Consider the following 17875-nt stretch of genomic DNA (forward strand, 5'->3'; position numbering starts at 1 on the left):
TCAAAACCACACTAAGATACCACCTTATGCCAGTTAGAATGGCAAAAATTGACACGGCAAGAAACAACAATTGTTGGAGAGGATGTGGAGAAAGGCGATCCCTCCTACATTGTTGGTGGGAATGCAAGTTGGTACAGCCACTCTGGAAAACAGTGTGGAGGTTCCTTAAAAAGTTAAAAATGGAGCTACCCTATGATCCAGCCATTGCAATACTGGGTGTTTACCCCAAAGATACAGACGTAGTGAAGAGAAGGGCCATATGCACCCCAATGTTCATAGCAGCATTGTCCACAATAGTCAAAGCGTGGAAGGAACCGAGATGCCCTTCAATAGATGACTGGATTAAGAAGTTGTTTTCCATATATACAATGGAATATTACTCAGCTATCAGAAAGAACAAATTCTCAACATTTGCTGCAACATGGACGGCACTGGAGGAGATAATGCTAAGTGAAATAAGTCAAGCAGAGAAAGACAATTATCATATGATTTCTCTCATCTATGGAACATAAGAACTAGGAAGATCGGTAGGGGAAGAAAGGGATAATTAAGGTGGGGGTAATCAGAAGGGGGAATGAAGCATGAGAGACCATGGACTATGAGAAACAAACTGAGGGCTTCAGAGGGGAGGGGGATGGGGGAATGGGATAGACCGGTGATGGGTAGTAAGGAGGGCACGTATTGCATGGTGCACTGGGTGTTATATGCAACTAATGAATCATCGAACTTTACATCGGAAAACTGGGGATGTGCTGTATAGTGACTAACATAATATAATAAAAAAACATTTTAAAAAATCGTAATAAAATGAAAATACTCAAGAATAAATAAAAAAATAAAAAATCTTCAAAGAGAGTTTAACTCTCTATGAATTAATTAATAACTTTAATGCTACTCCAGTCAAAAATCCCGAAGGATTTGTTTTGGAAAGAAAGGGAAACTTAATAAGTGGATCCATAAAATCTAAGAACACAGGGCCAAAATATTTAATACAATTTTTAGAAAGCATAAAAAACAGGGGTGTTGCCTTACATATAGTTACAAACTACATATATGTAAACTATAGTATATGAGTATATAGAGTATGCATTTTATATAGTGCACACACATAAAGCTAGAATATTCAGAAAACTATGGTAGTAATGCAGAAGAAGAAAAATAGATCATGGAATAGAAGAGAGATGAAGAAGTATACCCATTCTTATTTAGTTTCTGTTCTTATATTGATACAAGAAAAAAAAAAAGGAGAGCTAAAACACCCCACTAGGTTATAAGCTTGCATATACAACATTTACGTCTCTCCAGGTATCCTGTGGCTAAGAATCTCTATGCTCCACATAGAGCAGGCACTGAATTTCACTGGCTGAAGGAAATAAGCTGGCATTTCCAGCTGTGTCTTATTACTTCTTGGAAGGCCACCAGGAGTCAAAAGGCTACAAAAAGGCTTATCCAAGAGTGATGAGCAATATTGTCTGGATCATTCATAATGATGGGAACTCCAGTCCGCCACACATCCCCTAATGTAGTTATTTATGTTGTTGATTCCCCAAATTCTTCTTTGAGTGATGTTGCTTTTTGCTAGCATCCTTTGATCTATTTTTTGAAAGCATCATGCAATATATATTTGTTGAATAAATGCATAAAAAAATGAAATAAACATGCATATTGCTTTTAAAGATCGAAAAACAAGTATTTGTATGCTGTTTCATATTTATATCTAAACATAGAAACAAATAATTTAACTTATTAAAAAATATAAAGTGAAAAGAAAACCTCAAACCTTTCAACTACTTCTATGTCAAAGCAGAATCGTTTGTCAATTGAGTCTGTCTTTCGTCGGATACAAGATTTCAATTTAAACATTTCTGGCGAACCAGTAACAAGGCCATTCTGAAACAAGAGGGAGAACACATTAGTGACATGATGACAAGGGCAACTGGAAAATATAAATATGCCAACTAAGTTGCTGCACTAAAATGTTAACTTTAAGTACAGATTATGTATAAAGGTCGTAATTACATTTTATCCTCTGAATATAGACTTTTTGCTTAATGGTGACTGCTCAATTATAATGCAGTTAATAAATTAATCACATATACATTTTAATTAAAGAATTCTGTGGTATGCCTGTCTAGTAGTCTTAAACATATTTACTTATGTTAAATTGCACTACAATGTACATTCTTTAGGACTTCAGATTTAGAAAAAGTGTGAAATCATAGTTACCATAATGTCACAATTAGATATACAGAGCTTGTCAGGATACGACACTGCTGTTTTGGCATCAAAATGCCCTAGGTCGCTAAGAGATTAGTATTGTTCATTTGTGTGTGTGTGTGTGCGTGTATGTGAGCAAGTATGTGTACGAATGTGCGTGTGTGTTTGTGCATTAGAGCCTTATAGTATTAAATGATAATTGGCTCAAAGTCTCAGGAAAGCTACCAAAATAATGCATTTCCAGTATTTACTTGTTATAAATGTATTGTTATCATACATGCTGCATGATTGCTTTGCTCGTAACCAATTGCTGCTCTGCTACTAAACTATAACTCTGGATAGGATCCAACAAAAAGCTGAAGTCATAAGAATTCTCTTCTATACCTGAGACACCAGTTACCGTATTTACCTAATGTCTGGTTAATCTACTATCTTTGGTTACAAAGAGCATAGATTTATTAACAGAACTTTGGTTTGGGTCTATTTGCTAACAGCTCACTGACTGTCACATAAGCTGACTTTCAGGCAACATCTTTTCTTATGAAATCTGTAAAGAACACAGTAGGCATTAACTTCTCATGATGGTAGGAACTGAAGGTTTCTTTTGCTTTGGCATGTTCTCCTTGTATTATGTCTCTCCAATTGAATTATTAGACTCTATTGAATGCCCAAGCACAATAAGTTTCAGCTGATGTATTTGAGTATATATCTAAGTTAGATCAGCATTTACCTCTGCTATGATCTATACCACAAATTAGCTGGGTGAGTCACTTACTTTCTACCACCTTGATTTTCTAATCTGTTAAAATAAGGCTGGACTACGTAATCTTTAGGATTCTTAGATGATGGTCACGATTACCTAATTCTTAAGTTCAGTCACTTGCCATATCATATCATAATTCACAAAAAGATTATACACCACATACAGTAAAGGTTTTGTACTCTGCAGCACTTTCTAATATAAAATACACTTTGTTCTATACTGTTCACTAGCCATGCAAGACATTCAGTGACCAATTTACTTTTGGAGTAAATGGGCATCAACTGATTTCTTCTGAATGCTGTCCAGGATTGCAGTAAACAGTACACAGTGTAGAAGAGGAAGTGGCATGCAGGGGCAAGAAGCAGCCTCCCACAGAGGTGAACTGGAGGAAAGATGCAGGGTCCTTGAGCCTGGTCCAGCCACTGGGAGTCTCTACTAAGGTGCTAGCCAACCAAAAGCATCAACAACTTTGTGCCAAGGATATGAAAGGACACCTCTGTGGTGTACTAAATGTTCTCTACATTTAACTCAACTGTTTATAAACATTCTGTGGTAAGGTAAAGGAAAATCCTGGCTGCTCTTTTTAAGTCATCAAGATCGCTGAAGTCAGAGAAAACTTTTTTGACTCTTCAATTTTTAAAAATTGTTTAAATGTTTATTAGAAAAGCAAGCAAATATAATTTTATTTTGCTTTTTTACTTCCATTACGTAGCTAACAAGCTCAGTTAAAAAAAAAAAAAAAAGAAGAAAACTCACCATTTTCCCACTGGATTTCATTTCTGAAACACTCATTGTAAATGTTTTACTTCCCTTATCATATGTACAATAATGTTTAATCCACGTAAAACCAAGTGGTCCTGATGTAAGGAAACAAACATTACAGATTGTTAATAAATGATTTGTGACTATGCCTGTACAGTTTTTGATCCTATGATACACAACTGAATGTCTCCGCAGGCCATGCTAGTTTAGAATATTTACTGTGAGAGGCCCCTCCAGCGGAGCTGGTCTCAGGCCGGGCACCGTCCCAGGCCCCCCTGGCCCGGCCACCTGGGAATGTGCTGGGGAATCGGCCATCTCCCTCTCTCCCCTCGCCCGCAAAGTTTGTGGCAAAGCTGGCGCCCAGGCAGAGTGCGCCTCCGGGGGGAGATCGAGGAGCGCCAGATGCCGGGAGGCAGGAGCCGTGGACCCGGGACGTCGTGGTCCGGGGCAGGAGCCCGAAGCAGCCAACAAGCCCACCGCCTCTGGTGCATGGGGCCCGGCTAAAGAGCCAGCATGGGCAACTGCATGGGGAGACAGCACCGGTAGAGGCCAGCCGCCCCGGGACACACCCGCAAGCGAGCAGTGTTGTGTTCCAAGAAACTGTCCAGTGACCAGGGACATTGGAAACTACCGTGAACTGTTCCAGGCCTGAAGCAGACTGCCTTGTGGTTTCAGGCCCCCAGATAAATAAATAAATAAAATCTATAAAGAAGAAGCCCACATCCCTAAGATCCCTATAAAACAAGGGGCACGGCCTGGGACCCAGTCAATAATTTGGGCTCTGGACAACCCCGCAACCTCTCCTCATCAGAATGACAAGAAGGAGAAGCCCCCCCCAGCAAAGAAAAGACAGTGAGTCTGTGGCCTCTGCCACAGAAATAATGGATATGGATGTAACCAAATTATCAGAAATGGAATTCAGAGTAACGATGGTCAAAATGATGAGCAGAATTGAAAAAAGTATTAACGAAAAGGTTACTGAGAATATAGAATCCCTAAGGTCAAAAATGAGAGCGAATTTGACAGAAATTAAAAATTCTATGAGCCAACTGCAGGCAAAACTAGAGGCTCTAATGGCCAGGGTCACTGAAGCAGAGGAAAGGGTTAGTGAATTGGAGGATGGGTTAATAGAGGAAAAAATGACAATAGAAGATGCTCTTAAAAAAATCCACGCCCACGAATGTAGGTTACGGGAGATTACTGACTCAATGAAACGATCCAATGTTAGAATCATCGGCATCCCCGAGGAGGTGGAGAAAAACAGAGGTCTAGAAGAAATATTTGAACAAATTGTAGCTGAAAACATCACTAATCTAGCGAGGGAAACAAACATTCGTGTCCAAGAGGCAGAGAGGACCCCTCCCAAGCTCAACCACGACAACCCTACTCTACGTCACGTCATAGTGCATTTCGCAAATATTAGATCCAAGGATACAGTATTGAAAGCGGCCAGGGGAAAGAAATTTCTCATGTACCAAGGCAAAGGCATCAGAATTACGTCAGACCTCTCTAAACAGACCTGGAATGAGAGAAAGGGTTGGGGGAGCATTTTTAAAGCTCTTTCAGAGAAAAACATGCAGCCAAGGATCCTTTATCCAGCAAGGCTGTCATTCAGAATTGATGGAGAAATAAAGACATTTCAGAATCGCCAGTCATTAACCAGTTTCATAACCACGAAACCAGCCCTACAGGAGATATTAAGGGGGGTTCTATAAAGGTAAAAAGGCCGCAAGAGTGATACAGAACAGAAAGTCACAGCCAATACGAACAAAGACTTTACTGGCAACATGGCATCATTAAAATTATATCTCTCAGTATTCAGTCTCAATGTGAATGGCTTAAATGCGTCCATAAACGCCACAGGGTTGCAGACTGTATAAAAAGAAATGACCCATCCATTTGCTGTCTTTAAGAGATTCATTTTGAACCCAAAGTGCATTCAGACTGAGAGTAAGGGGATGGAGTACCATCTTTCATGCAAATGGACCTCAAAAGAAAGCTGGGGTAGCAATTCTCATATCAGATAAATTGGATTTTAAACTACAGACTATAGTTAGAGACGCAGAAGGGCACTATATTATTCTTAAAGGAAGTATTCAACAAGTGGAGATGACAATTATAAATATATATGCCCCCAACAGGGGAGCAGCAAGATACACAAGCCAACTCTTAACCAGAATAAAGAGACATATAAATAAAAATACATTAATAGTAGGGGACCTCAACACTCCACTATCAGAAATAGACAGAACACCCTGGAAAAAATAAGCAAAGAATCAAAGGCTTTGAATGCCATACTCGACGAGTTGGACCTCATAGATATATATAGAACACTACACCCCAGAACCAAAGAATACTCATTCGATTCTAATGCCCGTGGAACATTCTCAAGAATAGACCATGTTCTGGGACACAAAACAGGTCTCAACCGATACCAAAAGATTGAAATTATCCCCTGCATATTCTCAGACCACAACGCTCTGAAATTGGAACTCAACCACAAGGAAAAATTTGGAAGAAACTCAAACACTTGGAGACTAAGAACCATCCTGCTCAGGAAGGACTCGATAAACCAGGAAATCTAAAATCAACTTAAACAATTTATGGAGACCAACGAGAATGAAAACACAACGGTCCAAAACCTATGGGATACTGCAAAGGCAGTCCTAAGGGGGAAATACATAGCCATCCAAGCCTCACTCAAAAGAATAGAAAAATCTAAAATGCAGTTTTTATATTCTCACCTCAAGAAGCTGGAACAGCAACAGAGGGACAGGCCTAATCCACTCACGAGGAAGCAGTTGACCAAAATTAGAGCAGAAATCAATCAATCAGAAACCAGAAGTACAGTAGAGCAGATCAACAGGACTAGAAGCTGGTTCTTTGAGAGAATCAATAAAATTGACAGACCACTGGCAAGACTTATCCAAAAGAAAAGAGAAAGGACCCAGATTATTAAAATTATGAATGAAAAAGGAGTGGTCACGACCAACACCATTGAAATTGGAAGGACTATGAGAAATTTTTATCAACAGCTATATGCCAATAAACTAAGCAATCTGGAAGAGATGGAGGCCTTCCTGGAAACCTATAAACTACCAAGATTGAAACAGGAAGAAATTGATTTCTTAAACAGGCCAATTAATTATGAAGAGATTGAGTCAGTGATAAACAACCTTCCAAATAACAAAACTCCAGGCCCGGACGGTTTTCCTGGGAAAGTCTACCAAACATTCAAAGAAGAAATAATACCTATTCTCCTAAAGCTATTTCAAAAAATAGAAACAGAAGGAAAGCTACCAAACTCATTTTATGAGGCCAATATTACCTTGATCCCCAAACCAGGCAAAGACCCCCTCAAAAAGGAGAATTACAGACCGATTTCCCTAATGAATATGGACGCCAAAATCCTCAACAAGATACTTGCTAATAGAATCGAACAGTACATTAAAAGGATTATCCATCATGATCAAGTGGGATTCATACCTGGGATGCAAGCGTGGTTCAATATTCGCAAATCAATCAGCGTGATACATCAGATCAACAAGAAAAGACTCAGGAACCATATGATCCTCTCAATTGATGCCAAAAAAGCATTTGACAAAATACAGCATCCTTTCCTGATTAAAACCTTTCAGAGTGTAGGAATAGAGGGTACATTTCTCAATCTCATAAAAGCCATCTATGAAAAGCCTACTGCAAATATTATTCTCAATGGGGATAAGCTGGAAGCCTTTCCCTTATGATCAGGAACATGACAAGGATGACCACTCTTGCCACTATTATTCAACATAGTACTAGAAGTCCTTGCAACAGCAATCAGACAACAAAAAGGGATCAAAGGTATTCAAATTGGCAAAGAAGAAGTCAAACTTTCTCTCTTCGAAGATGACATGATGCTCTACATGGAAAACCCAAAGAATCCACTCCCAAACTATTAGAAGTTATAGAGCAATTCAGTAATGTGGCAGGATACAAAATCAATGCTCAGAAATCAGTTGCATTTCTATACACGAATAACAAGACCGAAGAAGGAGAAATTAGGGAATCCATCCCATTTACAATAGCACCAAAAACCATAGGTTACCTTGGAATTAACAACCAGAGATGTAAAGGACCTATATTCTAGAAACTATAAATCACTCTCGAAAGACATTGAGGAAGACATAAAAAGATGGAAAGATATTCCGTGCTCATGGATTGGTAGAATTAACATAGTTAAAATGTCCATGCTACCCAGAGCAATCTACACTTTCAATGCTATCCCGATCAAAATACCGAGGACATTTTTCAAAGAACTGGAACAAATATTCCTTAAATTTGTATGGAAACAGAAAAGGCCCCGAATCTCCAAGGAACTGTTGAAAACGAAAAACAAAGCTGGGGTCATCACAATGCTGGATTTCGAGCTGTACTACAAAGCTGTGATCACAAAGACAGCATGGTACTGGCACAAAAACAGACACATAGACCAATGGAACAGAATAGAGAACCCAGAAATGGACCCTCGGCTCTTTGGGCAACTAATCTTTGATAAAGCAGGAAAAAACATCCAGTGGAACAAAGATAGTCTCTTCAATAAATGGTGCTGGGAAAATTGGACAGCTACATGCAAAAGAATGAAACTTGACACTATCTCACACCATACACAAAAATAAACTCCAAATGGATGAAAGACCTGTATGTGAGGCAGGAATCCATCCAAATTCTAGAGGAGAACATAGGCAGCAACCTCTATGACATCGGCCAAAGCAACCTTTTTCATGACACATCCCCAAAGGCAAGAGAAACAAAAGATAAAATGAACTTACGGGACGTCATCAAGATTAAAAGCTTCTGCACAGCCAAGGAAACAGTCAGAAAAACTAAGAGGCAGCCCACGGAATGGGAGAATATATTTGCAAATGACACTACAGATAAAGGACTGGTATCCAAGATCTACAAAGAACTTCTCAAACTCAATACACGAGAAACAAATAAACAAATCAAAAAGTGGGCAGAAGATATGAACAGACACTTTTCCAATGGAGACATACAAATGGCTATCAGACACATGAAAAAATTAGCCATCATGGAAATTCAAATCAAAACCACACTAAGATACCACCTTATTCCAGTTAGAATGGCAAAAATAGACAAGGCAAGAAACAACAATTGTTGGAGAGGATGTGGAGAAAGGGGATCCCTCCTACATTGTTGGTGGGAATGCAAGTTCGTATAGCCACTCTGGAAAACTGTGTGGAGGTCCCTTAAAAAGTTAAAAATTGAGCTACCCTATGATCCAGCCATTGCACTACTGGGTGTTTACCCCAAAGATACAGACGTAGTGAAGAGAAGGGCCATATGCACCCCAATGTTCATAGCAGCAATGTCCACAATAGCTAAATCGTGGAAGGAGCCAAGATGCCCTTCAACAGATGACTGGATTAAGAAGTTGTTTTCCATATATACAATGGAATATTACTCAGCTATCAGAAAGAACGAGTTCTCAACTTTTGCTACAACATGGACGGCACTGGAGGAGATAATGCTAAGTGAAATAAGTCAAGCAGAGAAAGACAACTATCATATGATTTCTCTCATCTATGGAACATAAGAACTAGGATGATCAGTAGGGGAAGAAAGGGATAAAGAAAGGGGGGGGGTAATCAGAAGGGGGAATGAAACACGAGAGACCATGGACTATGAGAAACAAACTGAGGGCCTTAGAGGGGAGGGGGGTGGGGGGAAGGGATAGACCGGTGATGGGTAGTAAGGAGGGCACGTATTGCATGGTGCACTGGGTCTTATATGCAACTAATGAATCATCGAGCCTTACATCGGAAACCGGGGATGTACTGTATGGTGACTAACATAATATAATAAAAAAATCATTAAAAAAAAAAAGAATATTTACTGTGAGAAAGGCCAGGGTAGAGGGAGAGTTTTATGGGGTACAAAGTCTGGATATCAAACCACTTGTCTCTACTTGCTTGCAGCACTGACTCTCCCCTGTAACTCAAGAGTCACTTTAGATCTGAATTTCAGTTATCTCCTCATAAAAGTGGCATACCTTACATTCCCAAGAGGTAGCAAGAATGAGAAATAGTCTAAAACTGATCTCAATTTTAGCCTTTGTCCTTTATTCTTAAAACTGTCAGAAATACTCTACTAAAATTTATCCAGTTCATTTCATCTGCTTTGTTCAAAACCCTCCAGTGGTTTCCCACTTCACTGCAGGTAAAACCCAAAGAGTCTGTTACTACACACAATGCCCACATGATCTGGCCCCTCATTACTGATCTCACCTCACATCTTACTACTATACTCTGCTCTAGCTACATTGCCCTCCTTGCTATCCCTGAACACAGGGAAAGCACTTCTGCCCTAGGGCATTTGTACATCCTGTTCCCCTAGCCTGGACTACTTTTCCTTCAGATATCTGCATGGCTTGTTTTGTCACTTCCCCAGGTCTTTTCCTAAATGACACCTTTACAATACAGCCTTTGCTACAGAGATAGCTAACATCTCAACACTCTCACCTTGATATTTCTCATCTCTTTCTTGCTTTATTTTCTTCTTAGCAGTTATTACTGTCTAAAATAGGATAAATTTTATGAATTTATTCTATTTATTGTCTGTTTCTGCCACTAGACTCTAAGGCTCTATGAGAGCAGGAACATACAAAGCTCTGCTCACTAGTGTATTCTCAATCCTTAGAACAGGGCCAGACATTATCTGTTGCTCAGTAAATTCTTGACAAATGAATGAAGGAATGAATCACTCATCTTTCTCTCTAAGACCTCAATGACCTTGGAGTTATTTCCTCTTACCACTAATCTGAAAATAAGCGAACTCAAATAATTTCTTAAAGTGAAAATAACTTTTACTTCCCACATTAGAAGAAATTTATATATGTATTGTGTTCATTTCCCCCCCTATAAATACTGTCCTACTCTTTCCCATAGCATACTACATTATCCTCCTATATTCTCCTTAAGGAATTAGATGCTGCTGCTTCACCAGGGAATAGGGATGCATAGTGAATTCAGTTTTTCCATGACCAAGGTAGACCTTCAGTCTTCCCACAGGGAAGCCAATTATCCTGCATCCAAATGCCACAGTGGGCTGAGTGGGTTGAAAATGGAGTTTGTTTTCTACACAACTTCTCCATCTAGGGTCCCATTCTGCTTAACACCTGCATCTTTCTAGCAACAATTACGTACAATATTATTGCTGGCTTGGTTTCATAACCATATATTTAAAAAGCAAGAAACTGTAATGTAAAAATGTACTACTTGAGAAGTGTTTCATGAGGCATTTGAATCTTTTTTTCTGTAACAACAGTGCCCTTGGTGTCATATTTAGCTTTAAAATACTTAAACAACCCCAGATTTCAAAATTATAGGGTACAGCTATATACTTTGTAATCACAAATGATTATTATAATAAACTTCAATTCTTTTTTAGGGCCATTTCACACTATAATACTTAAGCATACTTGTTGATAATTCTGTTACATGCAGTATAAAACACTTAAAGGCTTAGAGCTGATTAGTGGAAAGTGGCTGGATGGAAATCCTTATAGTGGCTTTATTACTTACAAAGAAATTTATAAAGCAATAATTTTTATCTTATTTTTTTAATTTCAATTTTATTTTATTTTTTAATTTAAATTCAATTAGCACTGTTATATGCAACTAATGAATCATTGAACATTATATCAAAACTAATGATGTACTATATGTTGGCTAACTGAATTTAAGCAATAATTTTTAAATAAAGCTGCTGCAATGCTCTGATGACATTTTAGACCTAGGTTTTTTTTTTTCTGCCTCCATCTTAACTTCAGAACCTCATGCATTTGATCTTCAGGTTTGCTGTAGACACATGCTACTTCCTTTAAAGTTGCTTGGGACTAGGCCAGGGCAGATGTTCCTAGACAAGAAATCCTTAAGTCCTTAAAAAAAAGCATAGGAAAATAAAAATTCATTGTATCTCTAAAGGTGCAAAATAAAACAAGTTTAGGGGCGCCTGGGTGGTGTAGTCAGTTAAGCGTAGGGTTCTTGGTCAGCTCAGGTAGTGATCTCAGGGTCCTGGGACTGAGCCCCAAGTCAGTCTCCATGCTCAGCCTGGAATCTGCTTTGTGATTTTCTCTCCCCTCTTTCTCTGCCTCTCCCCCTCCCCCTGCATGCTCTCCCTCTTTCTAAAATAAATAAATCGTTAAAAAATAAAAATAAGTTTAATTATCTTACCCAGTATTCATCTGAGGTTGCTGAGATATTTGTGGAAAGGGAGGAAATAACGTCACTAAATAGCTACTAAGTGCCCATAAGTCAGACATTATATGAGACTCATATGCTACTTACAGCGCTGAGAAGGCAGGTTAAGTGAGACATTATAAAGAGCATTTTACATATAAGAAAATAGAGCCTAAGAGCTTGAGATGGTACTACTTTCTCCATCAATAGGCATGTGATTAGAGTTGTTCTTTTAAGAGTAATAATACTTCTCAACAGTTGTATTAAGAACCTAATGAGATAAATATAAATTGCATGGAACAGTAAATGTTCATGGTAAGTATTATTCACCACTACTGATAATAGAGACATTTTACGTATATCACCTCTATTCTTGCAACATCATTACTAGATAGGTATAAATATCTTTCTTTTATAAATGAGGATACTGAGCTCAGAAAATTGTTTGTCCAGAGTCACCCAGTAACAGATTGCAGATGGAATTCCAACATAATTCTGACTTTGGAACCAAGCTCTTCCTGTTTAAAATGAAGTCTATTAACTAACCTACGATCCAGCAACTGCACTACTAGGTATTTACCCAAAAGATACAAAAACACAGATTCAAAGGGGTACATGCACCCTGATGTTTACAGCAGCATTATCAACAATAGCTAAACTATGGAAAGAGCCCAAGTGTCAGTCAAGTGATGAATGGATAAAGAAGATGTGGTATACACGCACACACACACACACACACGTGCGCGCATGTATGTGCGCACACACACACAGGAATATTACTCAGCCATCAAAAAGAATGAAATCTTGCCATTTGCAACAATGCGGCTAGTGCTAGACTATATTACGCTAAGTGAAATAAGTCAGTCAGAGAAAAACAAATACCATATGATCTCACTCATATGTGGAATTTAGGAAAGAAAACAGATGGATATATGGGAAGGGGGGGAAGAAGAGAGGGAAACAAACCATAAGAGATTCTTACGATAGAGAACAAACTGAGGGTTGATAGAGGGAGGTGGGTAGAGGAGGGGCTAAATGGGTGATGGGGATTAAGGAGTGCACTTGTCATGATGAGCAGTGGGTATTGTATGTAAGTGATGAATCACTGAATTCTACTCCTGAAACCAGTATCTCACTATATGTTAACTGAAATTTAAATTAAAAACAAACAAACAAATACATAAAATGAAGTCTATTAGAATGTAATTTTATGTATGCCTAGAAGTGGGTAACATAAAAATGGATATCCACATATCCAGATAAAGGGGAGCTCTGTGGCTAAACTGCAATAATATGCTACTACTACCCCATCACATCCACCTCCATTTATCACTCAATTTACAGCTCTGATATTTACCATTGATTACTGGTTACTAATTGCATGAGTTAGTTTTATGCCTTCCACTACAGAATAAAGACCCTGGAGCCAAATTCTTTATCTCATCTTCTATTCCCCACAGAACTTATTCATTCAGTGATAGCAACAGTACAATCAATATGTTTTAGTGAACTGGTCCGATTTTCTTAAAAATGCTTTCAAAGATACCAAGTGGAAAGGGGCTTTGGATATTTGTCCCTCATATAAAAATAGTTCCAAAGGGATATAAATCCATTTTCTTTTCAGATCCCTAGGCAATGGAAGTGGGGAGATGGTGAATAGGAAAAGGAGAGAGGGGATTATACTAGGGCATGAGAGCACTTTTGAAGGTGAGGACTGTGTTCATAGTGGTGATGGTTTCATAGTTCACATATATATGACAAAAGTTAATAAATTATACGTTTTCAATATTTGCAATTCATTGTATGCCAACTGCACCTCACTAAAGCTATAAAAACAATGCAGGTGGATATAGAGAAAATTGAGATGAAATTATTTTAGGAGTAGGAGGGCAACATCAAAGAAGAAGATGCTAAAGAGAGGGGCCAACTGTTCAAGTCTCAAAGGCCGCACACCACCAAGGGGGCCATCACAGGAGGGGCACAACAAGCCAGCATCGTAGAGTGATGTGCCAGAAGCTCTGTAGAGGATGGATTACAGACAGGCAAGCCTAGAGGCAGAAAGAGAGCAAGTATGAGGCCAATGAAAGACTGTAGAGATGAGGTGTGGGTTCAAAGGTTATCAAGGAGATAAAATGGACAGAGCTGGCCCCAGGTTACAGGGAGACACTGGAGTTAAGGAGTAAAGGATTTACCTCCAGTCTTAGCCTAGGAATGTGGGTGGTATCACTTAGAAGAATAGCAAATTCTAAAGAAAAGGTCAGTGTCACAAAGGGCTTTCTAATCAGCTCAGACTGACCGGAGGAGAAGTCATGTATTTTAAAACACAAGACACCAACATCAGATGGGTGCCTAAAACACTGCATTTTGTGCACCCATGCAGTCCCCAAATTATTAAAGGGCCTATGCTTATATTCTGACCCAAATGTCCCCAGCTATAGAATGAGTAAATAAACTACAGCACTGTCCAATGAATGGATGAACTCCCAAGTACCAAATAAACACGATATACTTGAAGATTAATGTACAAAAGAATTTGCTAGGTAATCCAAAGCTTTCTTCTTTAAAACAAAATGTTGTGTAGCCACAAAGGACTTCAGCAATTATGTAACACTGGGGGAGTTAAAAAAAAAAAAAGCAACTCAAGAAATAAAATATTACTGAGTCTTAATTAATAAAAAAAATATCTTTAAGCAAGAGGATGGCACCTCCTCTACCACATTCATGTTTGAACCAGCCTCTTTATCAATACATTTTTCTGCTCAGCAAAATATTTTATTGATGCAAAATGTAAGTTCCTCTCAATGTACCATCACACCGAGGTTTCCAAATCTGAAACAGTTATTCAAAACAAGTATTTAAAAATTTCCTAAGTGTCCTGAGTTAAATCCATATACCCCGTATGTGACCAATGAGTTAGTTTTTTTTTTCATGAAATTGCGGTGAAAGTGATTTATTATGGTCTAATTACAGAATAGCTAGGCAGGTCATTAGATTTATTTTAACATCCAAAAACAGCAGACTGGTCAAAGTCGATACTGATGAGAGAGAAAAATCCTGATACCCAGAACTCCCGAGCCAGCAGCCCTCTATCATCTAATCCATACAGTAATAAATATTTGCTGAGTCTGTTGGATCAAGTCATTATTTGCTTGTATACTGCTATCCAACAAATGAGCATCACCTAAGCATGTCAAACATTAAATGTGCTGGCATTTTAGTAATCATACTGCATTATGTCAAAAACTTTCACAGCCAACCCAGTATCTCTAGCTTTTCCATCTCAACCCTTTTAACTATAATATCTTACTAACTAACCAAAACAACTTCATTAATCTATCATCTACTGATATGGAGACCTCAGAGCAGTGCTACTCTATGTGTCTTTTTAGTCCCAATATATGAGAATAGTACAGAAAGTAAAAATAAGCATTTCAAAACTTTTACAATGATTTGGCATTACTGCAAAATCCAAGCATATGATTTTGTGTTTTACAAAGACATAGATTCATAATGGATTAGAAATAAAAACAACTGCTCCTTTACCATAAACAGGACGAGACTGGTGCATTAGAGCATATCTGGTTTGAAATAGTTACTTGAGTCAGACTGGTTCCACTCAAAGCAACTATCATGCAGAAAGAATGCTATTTATACAAGTTTGAATGGCTTTTTATTAATTTTTGTGAGAAAACTTTCTTAGTGTGAGCAATTATAATAGTGTCCTATTGTGTCTGATGCTTATTTTCTAACCTCAGGAAGTAAAAAGTGCCAATTTGACATTATATAATTGCCAGTTTTACTCCTGAAAACTGGTAGAGCACAGAATTTAATGAAATAATGCTGTAGGAAGAGAAAGTATTATCATAGTCACCAGGATGATTCATACTGATAAAGGTACTGAATTTCAATTTTCCATGAAAGTTTAAACTGAGATTAGCTATTACAATGAAATTCTAAAACTGAACTTATGTTACACTATCATCAGTGAAGGTTGTAAGTTCGAAGTTCAATAATATGCCAACTTGGAGATCCTGATGGTGAAATGTGGAAAAACTCCTGCAATTTGATGGTGGTAGTGGGACACCAGACTAAATATGATAAAGCTGTAAGGAACTGCAGTCTTCCTATTTGAAGGAAAACACTAACCAAGTCAAATCTCACGAAACAAATGTTAATCATAAGACTCATTAAGTTACGTCTTCGTGACTCACGTTTCTCCTGGACATAAAGGTAGCCTTCCATTGTCCATTGGCTGGGTGGTCTGTAATCTTGGTTGGCAGATTTCATTCTTTGCATCAACCGCTCTACCTCTTGTCGAGTACTTTCAAAATTATTCCTTGTCTTAAGCAAATAGAAACAACAATTTCATTCATTGTTTCCTACCAGTTTTGAGGAACTTCCAGTCTCAAGTTCAAAACTGCAAGTGGTGCAAAGAATAACCTTGATTCTCTCAGCACTATTCAACCACATCCGTGACTTATATGTTGAGTCCTATGGTGATTTTGAATTGCTTTAGTGAAACATGACCTTCTGCATGTTTCTCTGAATCTGTACAGTATGTGTAGGTGTATACTTTATTGCTATTTCCTACTCTAACATTATTACTTAATGAACAAATCATAACATTTAAAAATATAATATTTATGAAATAGAGTTTTATATTCACTAATACCTAAGGTAAAAAGACAGATATATAGGAACTTAGATTTCTTTTGAGGGATGAAGACAAAATAGTCACATACTTTTATGTGGCACTTAGCAAAAAAAAAAAAAAAAAAAAAAGTTCATCATCCGTATTCTTAAAACTTTTTAGAAGATGTATCACTTAGCTTGGTTTCCAGAAATAGTTATCAAGAGGTCAGTGTATAAATTAACTCATAAAAATGAATGGGTTTACTAGTTCTAACTTCTATTACAAAAAATAGTTTACTCACATTACAGCAAGTTTACTTAAGGTAAGATATAGAAAGCATAGGCTTTTCTCGATCTCTTTTGTATTCAGGCCACATTATTTCAACAATTTGTTTGGAAACAAGCAATATGTTTGGAAACAAAAATCACCACCACCCGACTTTAAAATTTGTTCTCGCCCATAATAAAAGAACTGAATCCCAAACTAAGTTAGGAAAATTTTCTTAATTGCCACTTTTGCTACTTCTTAAGCTTTTTTTTTTTTCAAATTCTTTTAAACATAAGGATCAGAAATTTTCCAATTCCTTACATTTCTCTCTTGTTCTTGAACTGCGGGACTCTTAATATAATTATAATTCATATGGAAATAAATCATAAAAATATTTTGGCCTTTATGATTTTCCCCTTTAATATTTACTAAAAAAGTCTAAATGCATTCCATATTGAGAAAACAACAGAATGACTTGCATGTGAAACCAATTCTGCTAGAAAATCTAGATTTAAAAAAAAGCTAAAACCCAAAACACAAGTAGAATAAATCCAATTACCCATTTCTCATGGGACATTCCAACCCCATAGTTCCATTTACTGAACCTCTCCACAATGGCAAGAATCAGATAAACAGTGAAAGATAAGCTTTTTATAGAAAATTAAGTGAAAGCTTTCCAAATTATTTTGGCCATTGAGCACTAGGTTATTTTGGTCATTGAGTACTAGTTATTCAAAAATAACTTCATTTATACAAAATTCTCAACAAATAGAACTTTCTTATTTGTCAGGTTAGATAATGCCGGAATGGACTGGGTAAGGGGTGTGTGTGTGTGTGTGTGTGTGTGTGTGTGTGTAATGTAAGTGATGCTTAGCATTTGCAAATCTGAATTTGTATAAGTATGAAAAGGGATACTAAAAGGACTAGATAACTTTACAAAATAAACCCTAACAGAAATAGATAGGATGTTTATAAATAATTCTCAATTAAGCT

At 37.6% G+C, this 17875-nt stretch overlaps 1 protein-coding gene across 3 annotated transcripts in view; it reads right to left on the minus strand.

Annotated features, from left to right (window-relative positions):
* ARHGAP42 (Rho GTPase activating protein 42) overlaps positions 1-17875 on the minus strand; it is a 305485-nt gene that overhangs the window by 62388 nt on the left and 225222 nt on the right. For all 3 annotated transcript variants that reach the window (XM_045790829.2, XM_045790828.2, XM_087868223.1), the window contains 3 exons: positions 16194-16323; positions 3737-3837; positions 1781-1890 (listed from right to left, as the gene is read on the minus strand). In XM_045790829.2, coding sequence (XP_045646785.1) covers positions 1781-1890; positions 3737-3837; positions 16194-16323 — 341 coding nt within the window. The remainder of the gene's footprint in view (positions 1-1780; positions 1891-3736; positions 3838-16193; positions 16324-17875) is intronic.

The sequence above is a fragment of the Ursus americanus genome, chromosome 16 (assembly GCF_024610735.1).
Source record: "Ursus americanus isolate L20-20 chromosome 16, mUrsAme1.1.p, whole genome shotgun sequence".
NCBI classification, from domain to species: Eukaryota; Metazoa; Chordata; class Mammalia; order Carnivora; family Ursidae; genus Ursus; species Ursus americanus.